The sequence below is a fragment of the Pseudochaenichthys georgianus genome, chromosome 9 (assembly GCF_902827115.2).
Source record: "Pseudochaenichthys georgianus chromosome 9, fPseGeo1.2, whole genome shotgun sequence".
NCBI lineage: Eukaryota > Metazoa > Chordata > Actinopteri > Perciformes > Channichthyidae > Pseudochaenichthys > Pseudochaenichthys georgianus.
In genome coordinates this window covers 14999553-15024972 of record NC_047511.1, presented here as the reverse complement: position 1 = coordinate 15024972, position 25420 = coordinate 14999553, and the positions used below count along the sequence as shown (strand labels likewise).

The following is a 25420-nucleotide window of genomic DNA, read 5'->3' as shown; positions in this document are numbered from 1 at the left end:
TAAGGTCATCACATCGACGGGCAGAGACACAGGGAGAGTCTCTCCACATACTGTCAGCTCTTCCGAGGAGGACAGCGAGGGGCCTGCTTCTGATGAGGACGCCAATTCCCACAAGGGGCAGGAGCAGGAGGCCGAAATAACTTTTTCAGATGAGTACTAACCCTACCTCCCACAGTCACAGTCTGCTCCATCTTTCACCAGTAGTTTTCCATTCACTTGTCTCACCTGTTAACCACACCCACGTTTTTGCTCACTCTCTTTCTCTTCTGCACCCATTAGCTTCACTGCCAGTATTTAAACCCTCACCAGACACACACCCGTTGCCAGATCGTACTTTGCCTTCATGCTAGTCTTTCACACGTTTGTCATCAGATTGCCTACCCGGTTCCGACCCTGCCTGTCCCCGACCTGCCTGATCCCTGATCCTGTCTGTCCTTGGACTATCCTGCCTTGCCTGCTGTCTGACCCTGCCTGTACCTACGCTGACCGTCTCGCCTGCTCCCTGACCCTCTGCCCGGCCCTGACTCACCTTCTGCCCGCTGTCCTCCGGTTCGTTTGCCTGTACATCATCCGGTATTCTTCTGCTCTGGTATTATTACCAATAAAGTACATTACCAATACTCCGTGGTTTCTCGAGTGCTGCATTTGGGTCCTTCATAAGATTGTGACAGCGGGGCCTCTCATATGACGCACACTTGCTAGCCTGTTCCACTCTTCGTTTTCGGAATGCCAGGAAGGATTCTTGCCTAGCTTCTGAAGGAAGTGACTCGGAAGACATGTGCTACCAAGCAAGCATCCTCGTGATTGAGAAACGGCCTCAATTTCGAGGAAACTGGCTTCCAAGCCAATATTTCAAGGATGCTACGTCATCGAGTGCCGCCGAAGGACTGTTCCAATCTCCAGCATACTTGGAATTCCACCTAGGCCGCGTCCTTGGTTTGGGGGTAATTTCGACGCTGCACATGGGTAGACTTTGCGTCCTTCAAATCCCCACAATGCTTTGCGCACGGACCAATTTCCCCAAATCTGTGGCGGGAAATGTAAGGCGGGGCCTCTCATATGACGCACACTTGCTCGCCTGTTCCACTCTTCGTTTTCCGAATGCCAGGAAGGATTCTTGCCTAGCTTCTGAAGCAAGTGACTCGGAAGACATGTGCTACCAAGCAAGCATCCTCGCTATTGAGAAACGGCCAGTGGCTCTGCAGCAGCTTTACTCGACATTGAGAAACGGCCACAGCCTTGTGATGAAAATAGCCAGTTAGGTTTCGTTTTGTTTCTATGGTTACCTCCCTTGCTAGCTTGTGCTGCTACATACCTGCTACATACAGCTCTCCATAGAAACACAATGCCAATGCCAGCTTTAGATATGCACCTTTGTACCATCGCTTGTTTCACAAAGAGCAGTTAAACAAGGATAGTACAAAAAAAAAGTTGATGCAGCAAAACCAGAGATACTTTATCATCATCCTATTTATCTCATGCATTTGAACTGGTTCTTAAAACCTACCGCCAACATTACCCACAATGCAACTCGATCACCTACAGTTGGGTCGGAGCTTTGGGTGTGTTATGCTAGGAATAAATGTAGACTCAAACGGCCGCCAGATTTGTTTTCCCATTATCAATAGACTTGGATTGATATAGAATTAGGATATTGCATTTTTTTTAATCAGTCAGGACTTTATTCAGGGTATTTTCTTGACGGTAAACTGTTTTATTATCTCAGCATTTATCAGGCTGTGAATTTGGTTCCAGATTAAACTGAGAATAAATTACTGAAATGCAGGCTTTTATACTAATTAATTGCCTCTAATTATCAATTTCCCAGGCGTTTTGCGGTATTAACTTTCAGGTGCGTTTTTGCCATGAGCCCCTATTAATTTCTGACCCCGGCATGTACAGTGTCACTTACACCGTGGGTGCCACAGACACGCCACAAATGATCCTGCTTTCCCCTCTCCAACCCCCCCCTCCTCTGTCCACAGAGCTGGCTGTGTAACATCAGCGTGTAACCTCTCAAAACCTTTCTGTGGTAATATAAATTTCTGGACTCTGGGTGAAGACTAAAGGTGAGGCAGCGTATAAAATAATGTGATTCCTGTGGCGCCAGGGGCCCCCACCACGTTTCGATGTCTGCTCTAATGAGGGGTACCTGCCGGGTGTTGGGGTCTGAGACAGGCCCTCATTAACCCTGGAATGAGGCCATTAAGGCCAAATAAACCTCTATCTGCCACTGCAAGAGCATACAAAGATGTGGGAAAGGAGGGACAATAGCTTTAATTAAATCAGAGGAATACGGCTTTCATAACCTGTGCTAATGTATTCACATTCGTCAAAAGGCAAAGAACGAGAGACTGTGAGTGAGAAATGGTGAAATGGTCCATCTATAGCGTTGGAAAAGACTGGGGTTTTTCAAGGATCACTTAGTGCAGGCCCGGTTCTACGGGGGTGCATAAGGGTGCATTGCACCCTCAGTTGAGTCGTTATGCACCCTCATTTGAAAAATTAAAAGTAAAAAATTAAAAAAATATTACATTTTGCCTACTATTACTAACAATAGTAGTAATAATAATAATAAGAAGAAGAAGAAGAAGAAGAAGAAGAAGAAGAAGAAGAAGAAGAAGAAGAAGAAGAAGAAGAAGAAGAAGAAGAAGAAGAAGAAGAAGAAGAAGAATATAGTTGAAATAAAATAAATTGTAATTGTGGTTGAATAGCATTGTCTGCTGCATTTATTTGATCAATTTAAACGGTAAGTAACGTTATTATGTCAGGTGCGCGTGACCTGTGCCGCTGCACATTCATCATCTGCAAGGTGCTTACACAGCAGTCAATGATGGATCAGAAAATGGTTAAAACAACCAGCCCTTATCGCCAGCATACACTGCATCTACTGCAGGTAATAACAGTTCAGATCATGGGGACATTACGTTACTGTCCTGGACACTATCGTCCTCCTGCCCGACTCGCCGGCTTTGCCCGCCTCGCCCACAGAGGCGGAGCAGCCACAGCCGTCTTCGTTACCCCAAACACCGCCACCCCTCGGCGGCCCGCAAGTGCCAGAGGACCTCGGCAAAACAGAACCTGCCCAGGTATATTTAAAAAAGTACCCAACTCGCCTGTACAGTGGGGTAAGGCGCTCATTTTGCAGCTCATGGTTTCAAAACAGAGATTGGCGAGAATATTCATGTACAAAATATGCCATCTTCTGCTATGCATGTAGACATTTCGGTTCAAGTAAGTCAGATGCCTTCACCACAACTGGCTACAACAACTGGCGCCATGCTCTTATAGGCTACGTGATAAGGGACTGGGAAGGCATGATCAAGCAAAGAGCACATAGATCCATAGATCTCTTAATGTTGCTCTCAAAGTGCACCAGATTGATGCTTTTAACTTCAATATTTTAAAGAACATTTTCCCGGGGGAGCATGCCCCCGGACCCCCCCAGAGGAGGTGAGGACCCCCATAGAGGGTGTTAGGTACACTCCCCACTTATAAAAATAGCACTTTACCACTGCACCCTCTCTAATATCAGATGCACCCTGAGTCATTTTGTTCTGGAACCGGGCCTGACTTAGTGTCATTAAGCAACAAAGGGTTACCGAAGAATTCAGTTGGTTCTAGTCCAGCGTTTCTCAAAGTGTGGGGCGCGCCCCACTGGTGGGGCGCAGAGATGTGATAGGTGGGTCGTGAAAAAAAAAGATTATTTAAAAAAAAAAAATTCCAATTTTTTTTTTTTAAAAACATCAATTTATGTAAGAAACTAATTTGAAAAGTATGTTTTTAACAGTTGATTACCCTGAACATTAAGTATAATTCAACTGAAAAACCTATTTAAAATATAAATAAAATCGTTTTATTTCGATTATGTTGTTTTCATAATCGTTGCAAGCCAAAATCGTAATTGCGATTAAAATACGATTTAATTGAGCAGCCCTAGCTCAAAGTGCACCAGATTGATGCATTTAACTTCAACATTTAAAAAACATCTTCCTGGGGGTGCATGCCCCCGGACCAAATAAAGCAGGTTAAAATAATTAAATTGCATACATTTTATTTTAGTAAACACTGAAATCGGGTCCCACCGACCCAAACAACACATCCTCACTCCCAGGTCGGCCTATATTGACGTTATGTCAAGTCCCCTGCCGGCTTTTTCCAACGCAAGGGGGGGGGCCTTAGCGTCCATTTTCAACGCAAGGGGGGGGGCCTTAGCGTCCATTTTCAACGCAAGGGGGGGGGCCTTAGCGTCCATTTTCAGCTTTCCGATGTCCATGTGCTTCTATGGACGCTCATGGAAGCACGGCATTCGTTTGTGTCGACTGCCCTTAAAGGGCAGTGAGCGTCCATTCTCATTGGATAGCGGAGAATTGTACACCCGGAAGTAAATATTCCCCTTACTGACGATTGATTTTACAGTGATATCTGCACTACTCATCGACTAAAAAACACCAGATTATCCTTGTTAATTACACAACATTGATTGGTTTAAATTGTGTGCAATGCTTTTGTATTTTTCCCCTTCGATTCGGAGAAACAAATCTTTTTTCGGAGTAAAGGATGGTAGAAGACACTACACTACCCAGAATCCCCAGCTATCATTTCTCCCTGCAGAAAAAGAAAACATGGCCGAACTTCGTTTTATTCTGGGTGTAAAATGCCTATTTTAAAGTTAGTTTGGCCATTAAAATGCGTTTTGATGTAATTTGATGCGAGAAATATGAGTTGTTATTTCAGATTATGTGTGCAGTGGATGTACATGATCTTTAGTTTGCTAGTTATTACGAAGATTACTTCAGGAAATTGCGTCCAACGTTTTCATTGTTACCAAGGTGGTTGCTAGGGACGCTGCTATCGATATTATTTATGTTATGTTGTGTAACTGTTTAATGGTGTTATCTTTATTGCTACCCCCTTCCCCGTCAATGTATAGTGTTGGTCCACAGCGCAAACATATTAGTTTAACAAAATCCGCATCTAAAGATACGTTATTTCCCCTTGTGCAATTCCAGTCTCACATCTCACAGCACATCGTCATTAACAAATACCGGAAACAGACCGAAAACATTTAAAAAAAATAAAATAATACCTTATTCCGAGTGTGCTTGCTTTTCTCTTTGAAAGTCATCACATAACGGCATTGTAGTACACGGTTCGGCTGCATTCAATATTACATATCTGCCGTAGTTCTGTATTTATAGCCCTGATGAGAAGACAAACATGAGGAACTGAAAACGTGACGTGGATCATAAATATATCAGCCATTAAACAACATCTTACATTTCTTTTCACACAATACGTCTCCTTGCCGTATCAACACTAATTCGGCTCACTTTTATATTTGATCCAATTGGTAGATAGGCTGTATTTACACCATAAAGGTGCACAGATGATATAAAGAGAAACCTGGTGGTTAAAGCATGTTATTGAATTTCATTATTTTTATTATTAGATATTAATAGGATCCCTATAAAGTATATTCATTACTCGTTATTCTCTACTAATAGTTAATTAAAGACTGTATATAATGACTATTTTGCACATCCCGTTCAAGATTTCAAGATGTTCTAAGGTTTATTGACATATCATATAGGCCTAACACAACTATGGTGTAGTTCTGCATTGAATGAAAAACTTGGGTCGCAGGTTCTTCAATAGTGCATTACAAGACATCTATCAATATGTGTGCATACCTCCAGCAATGTTAACTATGTTGAAGCACTTATTTTAACTGATATTATACATAATGTATTATACTCTTATGATGTATGCAGATATTTCATCTCCGGCCTTGTCAGGTATTGAACAATCAATAAATAAAGAACATAGAATTGTTAAATATAAAACACAGAATTTGTGTGATTATACTAAATGATTTTCAAATAAACACCACTGCATATTTAACTGTTACACATGCTGATGTAACGCAAATGTTCCAACTTGGGTACAATAAAGTATATCATATCTAAAGCAGATCGATGGCTACTGCCATATTTGCAAAATGTGCCTCTGAACCTTGACAAGTGCATGTTTCAGGCTTATCAATTAATGTAATGTAATGTTATCAATTAACAACAGGAGGGGTCACAAACATAAGTCCAGCTGTTAAATAAAGCTCTTCTGACCTTAGCTGGCGTGTGGGTATATATATTAATACTGCCCATTATGGGCACCAGCAATTTTCACCCATTTATTAATTATATGTTTTAAATGTGAGTGTTTCCTGTCCCCTAAACCTCCAGGGATGTACACAGTTTAATACTGGCAACTTCTTATTATGGGAAATACGAAAACGTCTTTTAAAACTACAACTCTCAGTAGAGACGTGCCATAGAGAACATGTTGCGAAACAGAATAGCCAGCATGTGTAGTTCTGGGGACGGGGTGGGGGAGGGGGGGGACGCGATGGACCCGTTCAAATCCAGTTTTGAACAGTCTGCCGTGGTTCCATCCCATTTCAAGTGCTGTTCGAGGCTCAAACCTCGGAGCACACTCTCCAATCACAGAGCTTGAGGACTATCACGGGGTTTGTCAAACAGAGCACATGGTGTCCAAACGATAGCTGGGGATTCTGGGTAGTGTAGTGTCTTCATTGCCTTTAAGGGCAGTTGACACAAACGAATGCCGTGCTTCCATGAGCGTCCATAGAAGCACATGGACATCCCGGAAAGCTGAAAATGGACGCTAAGGGCCCCCCCCTTGCGTTGAAAATGGACGCTAAGGCCCCCCCCCTTGCGTTGAAAATGGACGCTAAGGCCCCCCCCCCTTGCGTTGGAAAAAGCCGGCAGGGGACTTGACATAACGTCAACATAGGCCGACCTGGGAGTGAGGATGTGTTGACCCAAACAGCACTCAAAGGTTAAAGGTAGCATATAATAATGTTAAAATGTGCTAAATATATACACTGCAAAAAAACAAAAAAGAGGAGTAAAAGTAGCTCACGACTTGTTTTATTGTTTGAAAGTAGCTCTCATCCTAAAAAAAGTTGGAGACCCCTGTTATAGAACGATGCATTTGACAATTTTAAGCTTGGCCTACCATTTTATTGGAGCGATGAGGAACAGGTGGGGCTTGAAAAGGCCCACCTGTTCAAAGTGGGGAATGACAGAAAAAGTTTGAGAACCACTGTTCTAGTCCATTATGCTACACATGAAAATACATGACAGAAGAGAACAATAGCAATTGTAGTAGAATGAGGTAGGTTTTTCTAATTTGCAACAGGACAAATGTAATCAAAACATTTTTTGTTTGTTGGGAGCTAATATGGCCGCCATAAGAGTCATGCGATCTGACGTCAAGAGCAATATTCCTAACCATGAACAATATGATGTGAGATAGATGATTGTATATTCAGAGAGAACTGCCAGATGGTTGTACAGACAAACATCATAAAACAAGGATTTGTTGTCAACCTGTCAACAACTCCAACTCCTGTGTGGCTTTTCTAGCTAAAACCTTTAATAACATTTTGTCTTTGCCTTACATAATAATCACGCTTTAACCTTTATCAAAAGAATGATGTTGACAAAAGTAGACTAGACACACATTTTGTTTCAGAACCCTTTAGGGCCATGTTGTAGCTTTTTAAAAATGGCAATGAAAATATAAAAGCTAACACATTTTCAGGCCGAGGCTAATAGAACAGGTTAATAGTGAAAGTTATATAACATATGTACTATAGTTAGTGAGAGTTATTAAAAATACCATTTAGTGTTTCTTAGAGGGGCATCAGTAACACATCCACAAGTATTGGATACATCTGGTGTTTGTGACAGCTAGATCATTAAATCCCAAATGATCAATGGTCATATATCCTATATGTAATCTACATTAAGACAGTGTCATGCAGCGTTACATTTAGAACTTAGATAGTGAAACAAACCTCTTTAAAAAATTGGAAATATGCATGAAAAACACACGCTCATCTTCAACCCCATGCCTTTGAGTCTCTGCTCATTATAATACCTCTAGATCAGGGGTGGCCAACCCGCGGCTCTCGAGCCGCATGCGGCTCTTTGCCTAGTTTCATGCGGCTCTTCAGTTCATATCGAATTTTATATGTGTGAGTTTGGGGGAGAGACACTGACTCCTGGCTGGTGTTGCACGGTGTACCGATACTTGAAAGGTATACCGCGATACTCTGCCGTTAAAAACGTTACGATTCCTCCGTTTCATTAGTATCGGTACTTTAAGAATGACGGGGGAAAGTACTCCTGTGAGAAAGCGCCGTTTTAATAAGAGCCGTGTTCAGCGCTCTGCTTCCACTCCCTGCACTGCAGCTGTGCCTGCAGTCCCGCCCCTCTCAAGCACGATCGAAGTGCCTCCCCTCTCTCGTGCACGCGCTAGCTGCCAGAGCATGTGAGAAAACGAGAAGCATGGCTGCAAGTGGGAGTGCAACTGTCGCTGCGCCTCGGCTTGTTGACAAAAAAGACGCCAGAAGCTACATTTGGAAGTATTTTAGCTATATCTCTGACAGTGAGGGCAAGCCTACGGACACCACGAGGCCTGTCTGTAAGAAATTTATTAATTTTATTTAATATGAATTCTTGTCATTTATTTTATTTATTGTTATCATTGTTTAAAAGTTGGTGTTATGGTTATGGTTCTGGTGTGAAATAAAGCACAATAATTACATTTAAGACTGTTTCCCTCTTTTTAAGAAAAGTAGCGATGCAGTGAACCAATCACCTTTGAGAGGGGGAGAACCTATCGTTGATTAAACACTATCCAGTGTTTCCCCTACCATTGTCTTGGAGGGGCGCTGCGCCCCGCCAACGGAGTCCCGCCAACGGAGCCCCGCGCCACCCCTGAAATTCAAGGTGTTTAAAAAAAAATATATATATATTTTTTTTAAATATATATGTAGCACTAAATTGCAAATAATCTATGACTACTGTCACTTTTCACATTGAACATGTGCTATTTTATTAAATAAACTAAACGCTTTCATTTTAAGTTGTGAGTTTAGTGTTTTTGACCCTAAGAGACACTGATGCATTAATCAATAATCCACAGCTCCTCTCTCTGCTCCAGAGGATTTAAAAAATATATATCCCAATGCCACAAAAATGCATCAGTGACGTGGTTGAAATCTTGTCTCCAGAAAACAAAAAAACTGAAACAAGCGGTATGTGTGTTTGATGTGGCTCTTTGCAGTAACAGAGAAAAAATGTGGCTCTTAACCTCTGACTGGTTGGCCACCCCTGCTATAGAGCCTCCGGTTATGTGTGCATTACATTACCTTTTGTACTTTATTTTCTGCTATAAATATTTCCGGGCTTTCATTTACATATTCTTATTTCAAAGCTAACAGCTGCTTAAAGAATGTAGCACAAAAATATATTTTGTATCTAAATACATCACTAGCCTGGGGTTAAGCATCATTTAAAACAACAGCCATCATCTGTCTAGGACCTCTTCAAGTGGATGTTCATAAAATAAAACATATGACATTATTTACTATTGATTAATCCATTACAATCCATAAGTACAGTCCATATTTCATCAAAATTAACCATCTGCCTATAGATGGGGGTGATTTCGCCCTGTTTCTAAGATAGATTGAGATTCTGATCCAATTAACATCTGGGTCGAAAGGCATCTCATCACTCCACCTCCTTCTCCGGTTGTTTTCCCGTGACCACTGGCTTCCTCAAAGAGCTAGTGAAAATCCAGTTGGCATCCCAAGTGTAGCGTGAACGAAAGGATGTGCTGACATTCAGAGTATTCGTCATGTAGGCTCCCGCATTGAAATTGTCACCCAAATATCTGTGCTCCAATAAGTTTGACCTGGCCTCTGACCAGCGGCCACGGAGAGGAGGAGACAAAGGAGCGTGTAGATGAAAGCGAGATAACTGACAAGAACTTATGAGGAATATCATAAGTACTTTCTTCATTTCTTCCAAGGTAGACATGTGGTTTTGATGAATAACGTGTTATAATGAATGATCTGCTCACCCTGGTTCAGACAGTACGGGGTGCAGGATGACCTGTGGTGCTCTGCTTGAAGGAGCTTCTGCAGCAACATCTGGGGAAATTAGAGTAACAAATATCAAACAAACAGGTTAGAACAAAGCGATGCATATTTTTAACATCAATTTTGTTAAACCTGTATCTTTTGGTCTCTATTCTTCTTTAGGGCTGGAAAAAAGATGTAATAATTTATTTCCTCAATATTTGAATGGCGTTTTTATTAAACCACTAGCAACTACTGTACCATAGATGGAAGCAATTAAGTAGTGAACCACATTTAGAAAGTGAGACTGTTTGTATTCAATTAGGGTTGTGAAAAAAGTCAAAAATACTTTATTGATATTTTACTAAGACTTTACTGAGTGCAATTGTTTAGTTAATCTTTCTTTTTTAAAGGAAGTGATTGAATTCAGCTATAGGTAAGGTGTATGTACCTCCATCTTAAAATAGATAAGTCTGCATTAAAAGGGGTTCCGGCTTAATAGCAATTGATACATTTAAAATGTAACTCACAGGAAACACATTTTAGAGCAACAAACATTTGACTTTGATTCAAATACCCGCATTCCCACATTTCCACGAACTGTATGTCCACGTTTTTCGAGGCCTATGTAAATCCAGATTGTCCTTATTTAAAAAAAAACAAACGTGTTAACATGATAAAAACATGATCAAATCCACCGCCGCATATCTTTTCCCTGGGGTGAAAGCAGCAAAGAAAAGTCAATTCCCACACATTGTTTGAAGATTTCAATTAGAGAACACCAAAACCATATCATGATACATTGGGAATATCATTTGCACTTATGGCAATTCATCACTGAAGCAATTTCAAATCACTTAGTGCTGACAGTGTGCTGGAATTCAACACGTGTTGTTCCTTTTCTTTGCACCTGGTGTGCAGTTTGCAGCAGAGAAAAGGTTAGCTGCACAAAGGAACGCTCGCATTCTCCTAACCCTTTGTATTGGAGTCTGACGTTCTAGACATAATGTGTATGGAAATATCAATAAGCTTAGAAAAGTCTTCCCAGTGGGAATACAATCTTGAGAAATACAATATATGTGTCGAAATGTGATATCCCTTCAGAGTATGCGTCTTCAAAGCATGTAGAAAGATTTGTATTTCATTTGATCACCATGAAAGCATGTAGAGCATACTGTGTGTCATATCTTCAGAGAAAGAAAGAGCAGGTTACCTTCTGTTAGCTTTTCCATGGAAGCATTCATTTTGAACATGTAAGACGAGTGAGGTCAGATTTGATGTGGCATCTACCTTTTAAAGACATGCCATGCTTTCAGCCCGTGTTGGCACAGTGTGAGCCACCAAAAAAACATTCCCTTTGTGGAACGGTGCATTAGTAGCTGGCACGTGACCTCAAATTGAGAAGGACGTGGTTTTGTTTCCCGTGTGATGCCTGCATGGATTTTGTTCATAGATTTACTCCAAAGACCAGCAAGCCAGAAGGATTGGAGGCTCTAAAATGTCCAATGGTGTGATTCTTTGCCAGCCACTGTGTTTGTGGCCCCTGCGACAGACTGACTGAAGGGTATTACTTCTTTCCACCAAAAATGTACGTTGGAATATGCTCAAGCGACACTTAGATTTAGCGCTTGTGTACATATGATGGATGAATACATGTTCAATCCTACTGTAATTACCCCTGGGAGGCTTTTTGTGATTGTGTTTTTCATTTTCTTATCAAAACAAAAGAGTCTGCATTTACAGTCAATTGAATTTGACTTGAATATAGCTACACTTACAACGTAATGGTATTTAGATTGACGGGACTAACAGTAAGTGGTAGTGTTCGACTGTGTTGTTATGCAGCTCATAGAGGTAGCTGCCGTGATTTAGATGAGAACAGAGAGTGTGGCTACAATAATAATATCCAGGGTGCTGTATATTCATTTGTTTCCAAAAACCCTGTCTCGCCATATCTCAATTACACCTCGTTCTATTCCTCATACCACTCCAGGTGGTCTGGGCTATAATAGGCTGCCAAATGAGCAACGACTGTGTGGTCCCAGTGTGGACAAAGGAAAAGAGTCTGGGCATTGACAAGTCATTAGGAGGCCCAAATGAGACAACCAGCGAGTGGGTGTAGGGGACGACAGTCTTAAAGCAGGCCATGGTGACGAGATGAAAATCAGCACCAACATCAAAGGAGTCCTCCTCCTCCATACCCTTCCTGAGCTGCTTCTAGGGTATTATGGGTAGGGGCAATGAACAATTACGAGGTACTTACCGGGAAAGATGAACTGTTGTTTGTACTTGAAATAACTGGAGCCTGCGGAAAGAAAACAAAAGGAGAGCTGGAGTGATGTGGATTCACAAATCTTACAAGGGTTGATTGTTGATTCAGTATTTACACAATTAGTCCATATGCAGATAATAAAACACGGTGTTGCTAGAATTTAAACATACGTGTCGCTCAAATATTAATTTATGATTACTAACCCTTTTAACTCTTGTCTTTTATAATCAGTTTTTATTACCTTTATTTACAGGCTTTAAGCAAAGTAACTACATGAATAAGAGGCGTGTATACAGCACAATATCGTCATTTTCAGATACATTTGACAACCTAAACTTTTATTGGTTTACATGTAAGTGGTATGTTTGCTGGACATGATTGGTTTCATGAAAATTAAGCATTTTTTCTTTTACTTTTTTAGCAACGCAACCAACATAATTTTGTTGAAGGCAATGTCATTCTTGGTCATTTTTGTCCAGAACGTAATATCTCAATAATGATTGGATGGATGTTATTAGATTTTAATCAGATGGTCATGGTTCTGTGACAGTGTATCTTACTGACTTTGGCATCCCCCTTTCTTCTAGAACTACCATGAGTTGGATATTTTTGGTTTCAGGTGAAAAGCATTATCAATTGGTAGATGAATTGTGTGGAATTTGGTGCACACACTAATCTTTACCACAGAATGAATAATATGTAAACAAATAAAGACTTATGGTGCCCAGCTTGACTTTCATTTAGCGCTTTAATAGGTCAAAAGTAGTCTTTTTTTTCCTTTGCTTTTTATTAGCGACAAACCACTTAAGTACTCAAATTATTAAGTAAAAGTAGCAATTCTCAATTAGATGTCAAAGTCAAGCATTCGGCATTTAACTTTTGTCTATTATTGTGGTGTCAACCACAGATCTGCTAAATTAATCACATTTCTATCAGCTTCAGAACTGATAGAGGGGGAATTTGGTGTGCATTGTTTCATGTATTGTTTCCCATGTAAAATATGCGAATATCTCTGTATTTATAGGTACTCTGATTTTGATACCTGTCAAGTTGAACTGTTTCTGTTGCCGCGCCGACTGTGGGGAGGGATGCAGGGGCGAGGGGGGCGTGGCACTGCTGGGCAGAGGCGGAGCCGGGGAGGACGGGGTGGAGGAGGTGGTGGAGGACGGGTTACTGCTGGAGTCTGGCTGATACGGGACAGGGATGTGATCCTGGGAAGAGACAGGAAAGAGAAACGTGGTTATTTCTCGCACATTTTTGTCTGCTTAATACAAAGTGCTTGCGCTCAACTTTATTCAAGTTTCTAGATTGATTTTCCTCCTTCCAGGCAGCACTTGGCTTTCATTAATATCAGTACAATATAAAAATCAACTTGCATAGACGTGCAATTGGCCCAGACAGAGGCAATCCATCACAATGAGCAATATGCTGCCTTTACTTTTCTGACAAAGACAGCTTTCCATTGTGTATAAAACAGGAAGCCTTTGTTTAAAACTCCCTTCAGGGGTGCATTCAATGATCCTCCAACATAGCCACGAATAAAGTTTGCTAACCCTCAATCAGTTCTTCAGCTGAAGATGTAACTTGTGAATAAGTCTATTCGTCACCAAAGACATTTTATGAATACAAACACTGTCTGGACTCCACCCACATTCTTTTTTTTTTAAAATGGGTCAATAATAACTTCATAATGGATTCTAATAATCCAAATCAGGTTTTTGTGCCACTTTTTACAACAATCAATAGCATTATTAGTTGTATTTAACACACCTGTCGGGATTGTACCGACTCTGATGAAAAAGCACTATTCATTACATAATCTGAACATTCAAACCAAAATTAAACATCAACGTTTGTTGCTGTTGTCAAATGTCGTCCAGCAGCCCACCCTAAAATCTCAGCCAGAAGAGCATCCTTGAATTGTAGAGGTTTTAAAATAACTCTAGCTTGCAATGGAATGACAGACTGACTGCTAACAAAATGTTTACCATTTGATTATATTTTATTTTTCTTAAGCTTCCAGTCTCTGCAAGTTTATTTCATCACCCAAAGAATTAAAAGAAAATGAATTGATGCCTTTATTTAGGGTATAAGTTGAAAAAATAGTTTGAAATTATGTTTACTAAATTACATTTGAAAATAATGAGCTAAGACAGGAAGTGATGAATAATTTGACAAATGATAGTAGAAAAGGGCGTATTAACATATTTCCGGCTGTGTCCGTCTCATTCATAAGACAAACAGTAGTAGTACGCTGTGAGGACCAATTCAGAGAGTACAGGGGACTGGCAATACCCTTAAATGAGAGTTTTTAAAAAACAAATTCAAAGCAAGATAAATGTAAAACATAATATATATATATATATATATCCAAGAAAATAGCAACCACACGCATAAGACCGATCTCTGTTTGCAAAGTTATTTACACATAATTTGTTTATCATTTAGCAGCACATTAAAGGTGAACATTATGCATTCAAATGTCTTATTTCCAAACTCACACATCGGGATCACAACAGTTCCATATCACCATGGAAACCTTGTATTATTGCACAAAACAAATCCATCTGTGTATACATCAATACTGCTGAAGATATTTTGGTACGGTTTCATGATCCCCTGAGAAAGACACTCTTTCCCAGCCACCCAAAAATGGAAGACATGTGATATGTAGGACAGGTTCAGCTGAAAATTCGAACACACAGTTTATTTTTGCACTTACCTTGTTGATTTTGTTGGTTTTGGGGAGTGTCTGACTGATGTGCAGGTCTGTGTACCTGAGCGGGTTGTTGATGTCACATGGCACTGATTCAGTCCGTACCAAACGAGCTACTGCTGAAAAGAAGCACAGAAAACAATTAAACACTGTGAGAGGCTGAAACAAAACAATAGTAGCCTAATAGCTTCAGGAACATTTGAAAAGAAAATCTTAATTAGGCCATGCTTCAATTATAAAATGCCTTTTCTTGAACACCATCCAATTGTTATCGCATACAGACACTTTGTTAGGAAGAAAAAAGGTTTCCTATAGGATATTGAGTCATTGGGAAACTGTCACTTTCTCTTACTACAGAAGAATAGATTAAGTGTAATTACTGTTCCCTACCTTGAGTTGTTCCTTGTTGATCTTATTTGGAAGAGAAAAGAATGGGGGGGGGGGCAGAAAAGGACAAAAGAATCTCAATTCTGATAGCAGTTAATGGAATTTATTTCAGTGCTGTCTGTATCAGTATAGGCAGTGCATGACGCAGTCACATTACTCAAACCTAAGTGGCTTAATTAATAAGATAACCTTTTATCTGCGAAAGCCAGCAAAGACTCTTTCATGTTTTAAATGGGGATTTGACTGAAATAAATGGTCTTTTCAGTAGCTTTAAGGTCCAATGCAAACATATGAGCAACGATGAAGGCATGATACATGTACTCTTTTAATATCCACAAAACAGCAACACATTTTAAAGCCACATTGAAAGAACTGAAATATTGACTTTGATTATCTGTATTATGTCGACACATTTCACATTAGTTCAGTTGAAACCAATAACATTGAGTTTAAACAGGTTTAAATACAGTTATGTGACATCTGTTGACATAATTCACTCAATTAAAGTCCACGTTAGAGTGTTTTCTGGTTTAATACGGCCAGTGCTCATCTATATACATATTTGTTGAAAAGATCAGTGTTGTGCAAGTCTGTTGAATGTGTTCATAAACATGTGTTTGCTAAATTACGATGGAAAGACAGGGGTGGAGTTTTGGTTCATGCTCTGCAGCCAATCTTAATCAAACTGAAAGGAAGCTGACTTCCAGAAAGATCAAAGTAACAGAGTGGGATATTAAAGGTGGGGTAGGTAAGTTTGAGAAACCGGCTCGAGATACACTTTTTGTTATATTCCATCCGGCCCGGCTAAAGTAACTGGATGGCCTACCTGCCTGTCAGCCTTCCATCTGTGCACAAACTTATCTCGTGCCCTCATTGGTCATGTGCGCGTTCGTGTGTGTTGGAGGAGGGGCTCTGTAAGGAAGTGGCAGATTTCTTCCGGCTGTGTATTTTCAAATTATAGCGACCTCGAACTGGTTTCTCCAAAATTACCTACCCCACCTTTAACAACTCAAATTTCATTACTGACTTTTAAATAAAAAAATCATCAACATTTGGCCACAGGATAGCTCAGTTGTAAGAACTGGTGTCCTAAGTAAGCAGGTACAAGCACACTGAAATAGGCAATATCTTCACCTCTATCTCCCCCTGTCAACCCTGCATCTCCGATAAACACCTGGCTTAGGAAGACTGAGAAAAAATCTTGGTTAACAGTGGCAAATCAAAAATGATCTGAGAAGGTTATCACCATTAATTTGGAGGAAATTGTGTGTGGAGCAAATATTAAAATAAATACCTTTGAGGGATTCTCGTCCTCCTCGTTGTATGATCAATAAATGGCAAGGTGGGGCTTCTTTGGTGCATTTGTTGTGGCACTTCAGCCTGCATGCATACACAAGAAGGACAGGGCATTCTATTAGTGTGTGTCATGTTGTTCAAAGTTTAGCTTATTTACACAACTTATGCAAATTGGGTGCATTATCATGAAACAACAAATATGAATGTATTCAAGTGAGATAGAAACAAAAGGGTTCATAAACACGTTTCACCTTCAAAAAACAATCAACCAACAAAAAACACTAATTTCATAAATCCCAGATATGATTATCTGTAATGAGGCACAAATCACTACTATTGTTTGAATAAAAGGAAGTACTCACTTGCAGTTTTTACATTTCAGTCCAAACAACATTCCCTTTCCACATACTATGCATGTCTGGGACATCCAATACTTGGTTGAAAACCTACAAGCAAAAGAAAAGAGTGAGATAGACTATTTAAGGAACATCAGGACATGTGGATTAACGGGAGAAAACACGGCTTCTAACCTTTAAGCCTTTCATAACATTCTCTCATTCTGACGGCACACATTACCTGCGTAACCTTCCTGCGAGGATAAAAAATTGCCCGAAGAAAGTAGTTTTGCAAGAGTGTTTACCTTCTTAGCTCCCTCACCTGCTGATTTCATTTTGGGCCCCCATTTCATTTTCATCTTTCGGTAACCCTGTGTGAATTAACATCTCAGGCAGTCACTCTGCTGCGCGGGGCCTAGGCCATGGGGTTTACATCAATGCAACAACCAGTCTGAGAGATGGGAGCGAAGGAAATTGCATCGCTAAAGGTTCCAACACACTTGCTTCTCAAACAAACAAATCCACAAAGTGCTCCGCAGTTTCGACCAATTCCCTGCACAGACCGTCCGAGTGGTACGAGCACGTATGTGGCTATTGGCTGTATTTACTGATGTGACGCCTGGATGGCTAATGGCAGGTGACTAATGTAGTTTGACAGGAACCAAATCTCTTTATTTGGCCCGTCTTCGCCTCAATTGAGTAGCACAACTCAATCCAACTCCCTCGGATTTTTTAGTAGGCTCCGCTGTCAGATATGAACGATGAAGTGACATTAAGGGCCGATTTTGCATAAAGAAGTATTCATTCAGCACATTGGACTAAGTCAAAGTAGTGCATTGTGTAGCAAAGACGCAAATGCACTTATCGCAACAGGTTAACAATACGATCAAGTTGTAAATATGCAAATCGGCACGTCTAGTAGATGCTGGATGGAGTAATTGCTTATCTCTTGAAGCCAGCATTAATATTCAAATAACGGCTTTACATTTGCTCTCAGTTTGCCTGGGCTGGGGTTCTCGTTCCATATCGATGACTTTCAGAAGGCAAAAGACCCACGTTCTGGAGGTGGCTGAGATCCCACAACTAATACGGTATTGTTTTACTTTTTAGATCACTAGCGTTCGGAGTCAAGCAGGGGGAGAGAAAAAGAGAGGGACGGATGAGAATTGAGAGTTATGCAAGGGGGCCATCTTCTTTCTTTTTTTTTTTAATTGGACTGACATTCTATTACAGATGTACAAGTACAAAGACACACTCACACACACACACTCACACACACTCACCCACACTCTTTCCTTTAGACCTACCTGTGTTTTATTGAGTTTCCCAGATCTCTTCGTGGAATCTGTGGGGACCAGCGAGGCACTGAGAGAGTGTCTGGAGCGGAAGAAATAAGAGAAAGGCAAGGTCGTTATGTTATTATTTGAGTCCAATGTTAATATTGACTGAATATTCTTCAAAATTGACAACATTTCTAGTATCAAACAACATTGTGTAGCAACAAAGGGACTTTCTGGTGTCAGACTTAATCAGCTGTTTCGATATCATTCTCACAGTTAGTCATGACTCACTATCAACTCATCACTGTAAACGATCCTTTGTCCTTATTGTCAAGAACGCACATGGACTGTTGGATCGGTATTGTAATGGATGGATAGATGGATAGACATCAATAATAATATAATCAGTGCATTATAAAGACAACACAGCTTCCAGCATGAGCTGACAACACCATACAGGTATCTCATTTGTATCTGCATTGCATTGTGAGAGATTCTAGCCTCAAAAGGTTTCCACTACAAAACATTACGCTTGGTCCGTTAGTACTGACAATGACTCAGCAGCCCAATACATTTGTGCGCAACCTCTTACTACAGGGACAGAATGGCAGCCTACACAGCGTGGCCTGTGAAGTCGGCTGGAGGTGGTGGATATGCATGATAGAGGTGATAGGGCGCTCTAATGCAATGTAATGTAATGATGTGCCAGGTAAAAAAGATCCCAGGATATAACGTAATGTGCGTCATGCAGGATCAAAAATAATACCTCATATAGGGTATGAGAGGCCTATTTAGGTTTTATTCCGTCAAACTTTTTACAATCTAGAGATAAATGCAGTCATCCTCAAAATAACATGGAAAAGGAAGAGGTATCTATCTATACAACAATTCACAATCCAACTGATACAAAATGTTTCTTTGTACAGTATAATGAGAATAGTATACCCTATATGAGGTATCCCACAGTACATCTTGTAGTAGCGTAAAACTAACACTTTGTAACATTATGCATAGCTCTAATAGAATATGTGCAGGTATAAAGAAAAAAAAAGAGAAGAGAGCATGACGATTGAGACAAATCAAGAGTTATGGCGCAAAAAGAGAATCTGGTAAATGTAACCGGAGCACAGCTTCATAACATAAACCGGCCCAAATATTTGGTATTTATTCATTATGGAACATTACATTATGTAATTATTACAGAAATGCATATTCCTTATTATTATGACTGTTCCAACAATGCAGAATTTGTCCTCCCTAAGAACCGTATGTGTAAAATCAGCACCCTTTCCCTTTAAGGTAAATTGCATGTGCATTTCTTATATTTAAAGATTAAAAAGGTGTTACATAGATGGATAATCATGCACCAACTCCATGAGATTCATTAGCGTCCACATCAAATGTCCCATCCCTCATCTTTTGCGTCTTCTTGGCTGAGTCCCAGATGTGTAATAATTTATTGATATTCTGGTTACCTTGGTGCGGTCTTTTTCATGAGTAGTATGTCACTTTTAAGCTGAAAAGGAATGACAGGCAGATTGGAGTAGGAGACTTTCGATTTTTTTACATGGGCAGACGGCGGAGATGAACAATAGATTAAATCAGGAAATTGTGCGGAAAAAAGCGACCTAGAAGTCCCTTCCTCAATGCTTCAAACTCCTAATGCCTTGAAATGGATGTGTGGGCTGAGGTGTGCATTGAGATCGATCTCCACATGAAAGGACAGAAGAAGATTCACTTCAGTTAGGCCGATAGGATGAAGAGTTCCAAATTCATTTCAGCTCGATATGCCACAATATCGCCCAAAAGAGGGAATCATCTATGAATTTGAGAACGTCTTTTTCAATCATCATATTCATAGGCTCTTTATTATATCTTTTTTTATTTGAAAGTAAACAGAAAAGACAGGCAGATTCATCATTGAGATGCTAATGTTCCTCCGAGAAGAGTCTTGGAAACTTGTCGATTCGAGTCTTTGAAAATTGTTTCAGAGACAGATTTCCTCAGGAGGCGGAAGAACTCTCACCAGTTGAATTGATTCAAAGTCCAAAGAAAGGTATCCAATCATAAACTGAACTTTCCGATCAAGAGGCATCATTTTTATAAGTTAAAGTTCATGTCCTCTATGGTTTAGATACTTGGCTGATACATTTCCTGCAGTGTATGTTGCAGCTACACACTAGTGGCTACACTACAGTAGAATGAAGAGCACTTTTTATCTGGTAAGGGGCTCAATCAATCCTATTAATTGATAACAAGGCCACAAGTTATTGGCAGTGCTAATCTCATGGCCCCGGTGCCGTATAGCATTTCCTTGTTCCTGAAGAACACCCGGTCTCCCTTTCCTCCCCCAGCCTCTCCAGAGGCCCAGTGTCTTCTCTCCGCACTCCGATGCATCGCTCAATTACACTCAATCAACCTGATAACTCAATACAGAGGGGAAACTGACATCATCTGCTTCTTGTCGGCCTTGTTGGCGACTGGCAGATGATTGGACTTGTCAGCTGCGTGGTCAGGGCTGTTTATCATCGTGTGTGTTCGCTGTTGACGTCGCTGTCTGTCTTCAGTGCCACTCATTCATGATCCTATCATCTCTCACAGAACGGGGGAGTGTAGTTTAATGTCAGTAAGTGTTCATGACAACAAACTCAACAGAACCATACACGCTTGAGGTATAACAGAAACCTTCAGATGTGTTTTTTATGTGTAGATTTTGGGCGTGGAAGAATTGCCCTCATTTAATTGTTTGTTATATGTGTTATGTCTGTCCTTTAGAGGTCAAGTAGTGTTTAGTTGCAGTGGTGGAGTCCACCAGTCACGTGCTAAACTCAGATCGCACAACTGTAAAAACAGTGCATTTATGTAAGTCAATAATAATCGATGCACTATTGACTGTTATCTACTAGGGGTGTAACGGTACACGTACCCGTACCGAAATTATTCGGTACGGGCCCTTCGGTTCGGTACACGTGTGTACCGAAGTGTACCGAACGAATACAACGTTAAACGTAAAAAATTGAGAACGTGAACAACTTCTTGGAAGTAATCTGAGGTGCTGCGTCGCAGCATTCAGAGTAATTTGCTCCCATTGGGCTCATCGCGTCATAGAGCGAGCAAGTCATTTCATTGGATGAGAGGGCATGCTATGAGAGCTGGTCAGAGGGATGCGTTCAAATTTAGTCGGTAATTTGAGGAACTGTCGAAAATTAATGGCGAACGCAGATAAAGTTGAGCTCGAAAATCCTCCAGCATCATTGAAGTCTCCGGTTTGGGAACATTTTGGTTTCGCAGTTACGTACAAGGATGACGGACAAAGACAGGTGGACCGAACCAAAGCTGTTTGTCGGCATTGTTCAATTAAAATTGGTTACGCGGCTGGCAATACATCAAACTTGCACACTCATTTGAAAAGGCATCACCCGAACGTGAATATAACCGGTACCAAAAAACTGAAGTGCAAACCCAACTCCCGCTAGCATTTAGCCTCCACCACTCGCAAAAACTTCAGACCGAGCCAAAGCTATTATAAACGCCAAATATCCTTATGTTGCCATGTCAGCAAAGCGCTACCTGGCTGTGTCTGCTACCTCTGTCCCTAGCGAGAGGGTGTTCTCCACGGCAGGAGACATTGCTAGTGCCAGCAGATCTGCCCTTTCAGCAGCCATGTGGACAAGTTCATCTTTCTTTAAACAACATGAAAATACAATGACAAGCAAGTCCTAATGTCAAGCTGGCTGCTTAGGTACTAGTACAGTACAGTTCAGATACAGATTATTTCAGTTCATCGAAATGCTGCACCTTAATGTTCATTTGATTATATTTTGTATTTATTTGAGTGAATATTCACAGTTTAATAATAATTAAAAACCCAAAACTAATAGTTTATGTTTTGTGAGTACTAGTACAGTAAAGTTCAAATACAGATTATTTCAGTTCATCGAAATGCTGCACCTTAATGTTTATTTTATTATATTTTGTATTTATTTGAGTGAATACATTATTCACAGTTTAATAATAATAAAATGTTTTGTTTTGTGAAAAAAAATTCTGCTGTACCGAAAACGTACCGAACCGAACCGTGACCAAAAAACCGAGGTACGTACCGAACCGAAATGTTTGTGAACCGTTACACCCCTATTATCTACAGGGTATTGCATATTGGCAAAACAAAGGCCAGAGTGTGAGCAGTATCCAATGAGACAAGATCAAATGCAACTGTAATAAAACCTTTGATTCAGCAATCAGAGATACAACAATAACAGTCAAGTAATGTGAACCAAAGCCAAAGCTGAAGCATAAACAATGGCAAGAACATGGAGAAATAGCCCCATGCAGGCCATAAGAAAAGTCAGGTAAGAGCTTTGTACATGATACATAACATTTCAATTAAGTTAGCTGTATTTAGGAGGATTTTTCTTTTCTTTTATCGGGCTCAGTTGACGGTCTTGGTTTAAGGATTAACATATATTTTTTTGTTTTTAATGTTTTATGTCCATCCCTTAAAATGTAGTAGTGTTTTCAATGTTCCTGTTCCTGCGCAGAATCCAGATTGTTTAAAAATGTTTCATATTTAAAGTGCAATGCATTATAAACGCAATCATTCAACTATGACACAACACAAATGTCATTTTGGAGTTACATTTTTTGCAAAAGACTTGAGGAAAAAGAGCTGCCAAATCAACTTTGTACATAAAAAGATGCACACGACTTTTCCAACTTCTCAACAAGATAAACAACCTTTACTCTTGCTTTGTAGAACGCTGCTTGTGGCATGCGCAGCAGGAAATCCCAATGCAGGTGCAATTATTTTGACTGACATCTCTATTAAAACCATTTGAGAAAAACCAGCTAGTCTTCTGATGAATTCCTGACAGCTGCTCAAGGAGTGTTTGCAGGAGTACTAAGACCCACTTCCTGCAACCATGGTAACCACATGTGTTTCCAAATCAACCACAACTGAAATATCAAGTAGTACAACGTTTACATCTCGGGATCCTGTTAATAAATCGAATGAAATTTTTGTGAAACTATTAAAAACCATCAAAAAAAGATTCATCATCTTTACCAACATGGAATTCAAGTGTTTTCCAGTGTGTGTGCGGGTGTGTGTGCGCGCGCGTGTGTGTGTGTGTGTGTGTGTGTGTGTGTGTGTGTGTGTGTGTGTGTGTGTGTGTGTGTGTGTGTGTGTGTGTGTGTGTGTGTGTGTGTGTGTGTGTGTGTGTGTGTGTGTGTGTGTGTGTGTGTGTGTGTGTGTGTGTGTGTGTGTGTGTGTGTGTGTGTGTGAGACATATGAGCCTGCAGGAGCTGAGGAACCCTCAAGGCGCCAGACAACAGTGTCCTCCTCCATCTTCTCTGTTTGGCCTCAGACTAATTAAGCCGAGGCCTTCCTTTCCCCTCCTCCACTGGCCGGTCACATGACACACAGCAGACCATGGGGTTGAGTATGCTTTCTCTGTGTGTGTGTGTGTGTGTGTGTGTGTGTGTGTGTGTGTGTGTGTGTGTGTGTGTGTGTGTGTGTGTGTGTGTGTGTGTGTGTGTGTGTGTGTGTGTGTGTGTGTGTGTGTGTGTGTGTGTGTGTGTGTGTGTGTGTGTGTGTGTGTGTGTGTGTGTGTGTGTGTGTGTGTGTGCGCGTGCGCACAAGACACTACTTGAGTCTAGGAGCCTATTTAGAACAAAATATAGTTTATTTGTTGTGGTGATTGACTGAGCGCTGAACACTGCTACTCCCCACGGAGATGACATTTCTACTGTGGGTAAAAAAATAAAACTGTGGAGCATGTGACAATCAATTCAACGTAAGATACATACATGGAGGGAATCTAATTATTCTAATTGTCAGCGCTGTCACCAAGTCATCTCTAATACACCTACTACTTATTATGAGAATCATCAAGTTCAGAGTGGTTTGGATAAAAGCTTCAATGAAATGCAATCAACAGCTTAACTAACATGGTATCATAAGGAGAAAAGCTTTAAAGGACGATACCAAACAAGTTCAGCACAAAACAACACAACATGGCAAAGAGAAGCTGCAGCCTGTGTAACTAGAAGAGAGTCTGACATGATGGTATATACAGTGGACTGTGCAGAGCAGCAGAAGAAGTGAACAGGACTGTAAAAAAGCGTGTGGGCGTTTGCTGCACAGTGTGCTGCATTACAGCACATGAGTGTTATTTGAGCGATATATTACAGGCTGTTGCTCCGCATATCCTCATCGTTTCTCATCCATGCATTAAATGCGTTTCCACCAGGTGAAAGTACTCAACTGAAAAAGTATCTGTTTGGACAGGCAGCCAAAAATGCACAAAGAGCATGGTGGGAATAGAAGAGTTTGGCGTTTTTATCTGACCGAATGTGAGAAAAAACCCACCTCATTATGAACAAGAGACAAAGCCAGGTTGCTCAGTTGCTATGGCAACAGCTACACGCCAATCAGCTTTTTATTCAGACTATTGTGCTGTCATACAAATAACACCACACACACTAATCAATGTTGTAAACAGCAATCACAGTGATAGAAAAAATATCAATTTCCTTAGCTGTAACTAGTGTGGCCCTTATAGATGCTAGGGTTCTAAGACTGGAGGTTTAAGTGTGCCAGGGCGACACAGGGATGGGAGAACAGATGATGCCTCGGCTCGAGGCTTGGCATTGCTTGGAAGTGTATTCCTCAACCTAAGAACTCAAATGGCTCCGAGCATGCAGACGGGCTGCAGACTGCCGGTTTTGGTGGTCAAGTCATTCTGACCATATGGAGGGCTTTCAGGTGTTGTAGGGCACCTTCTGGCTTCAATAGCTCCCTAGTTCTTGGACAACACTGATGAAACACAGCTTATTGTTTCAGGAAAGAAACATATTTGCTGTATAAATATGTGGGCTCCTTCACAACTTCTTCTTATAACCTCAATGTGTTATTCACTCTCAAATCATATAAAGAAATGGCTGGATGTAGAGCCTGTTACTGAACTTGATGCATGCTTCAGTGGAGCTTACACTCAAATGACCAAACAGTGCCATCTCCTGTGTTTGATACACTTGCCGTACGTTTCTACAGTCGCCATTGAACAATCCTCCTTTTCATTGACTGTAATGATCTTCGATGCAAGGTTTCCTTAGATGGTGTGAGACAATAACTTGTTGAGTCAGCATGCACTTATTGCTTGGTTTCTTATGCAGGAA

General features: G+C 40.7%; 1 protein-coding gene across 6 annotated transcripts in view; it reads right to left on the bottom strand.

Moving 5' to 3' along the window:
* Positions 1-25420, bottom strand: part of ksr2 (kinase suppressor of ras 2) — a 189674-nt gene that overhangs the window by 27111 nt on the left and 137143 nt on the right. For 3 of the 6 annotated variants that reach the window (XM_034092087.2, XM_034092085.2, XM_071204343.1), the window contains 9 exons: positions 18269-18338; positions 16989-17072; positions 16625-16710; positions 16465-16518; positions 15334-15354; positions 14950-15062; positions 13270-13438; positions 12219-12260; positions 9958-10027 (listed from right to left, as the gene is read on the bottom strand). In XM_034092087.2, the coding sequence (XP_033947978.1) occupies positions 9958-10027; positions 12219-12260; positions 13270-13438; positions 14950-15062; positions 15334-15354; positions 16465-16518; positions 16625-16710; positions 16989-17072; positions 18269-18338 (709 nt within the window). The remainder of the gene's footprint in view (positions 1-9957; positions 10028-12218; positions 12261-13269; positions 13439-14949; positions 15063-15333; positions 15355-16464; positions 16519-16624; positions 16711-16988; positions 17073-18268; positions 18339-25420) is intronic. The other 3 variants (XM_034092086.2, XM_034092088.2, XM_034092089.2) reach the window with 3 other exon arrangements.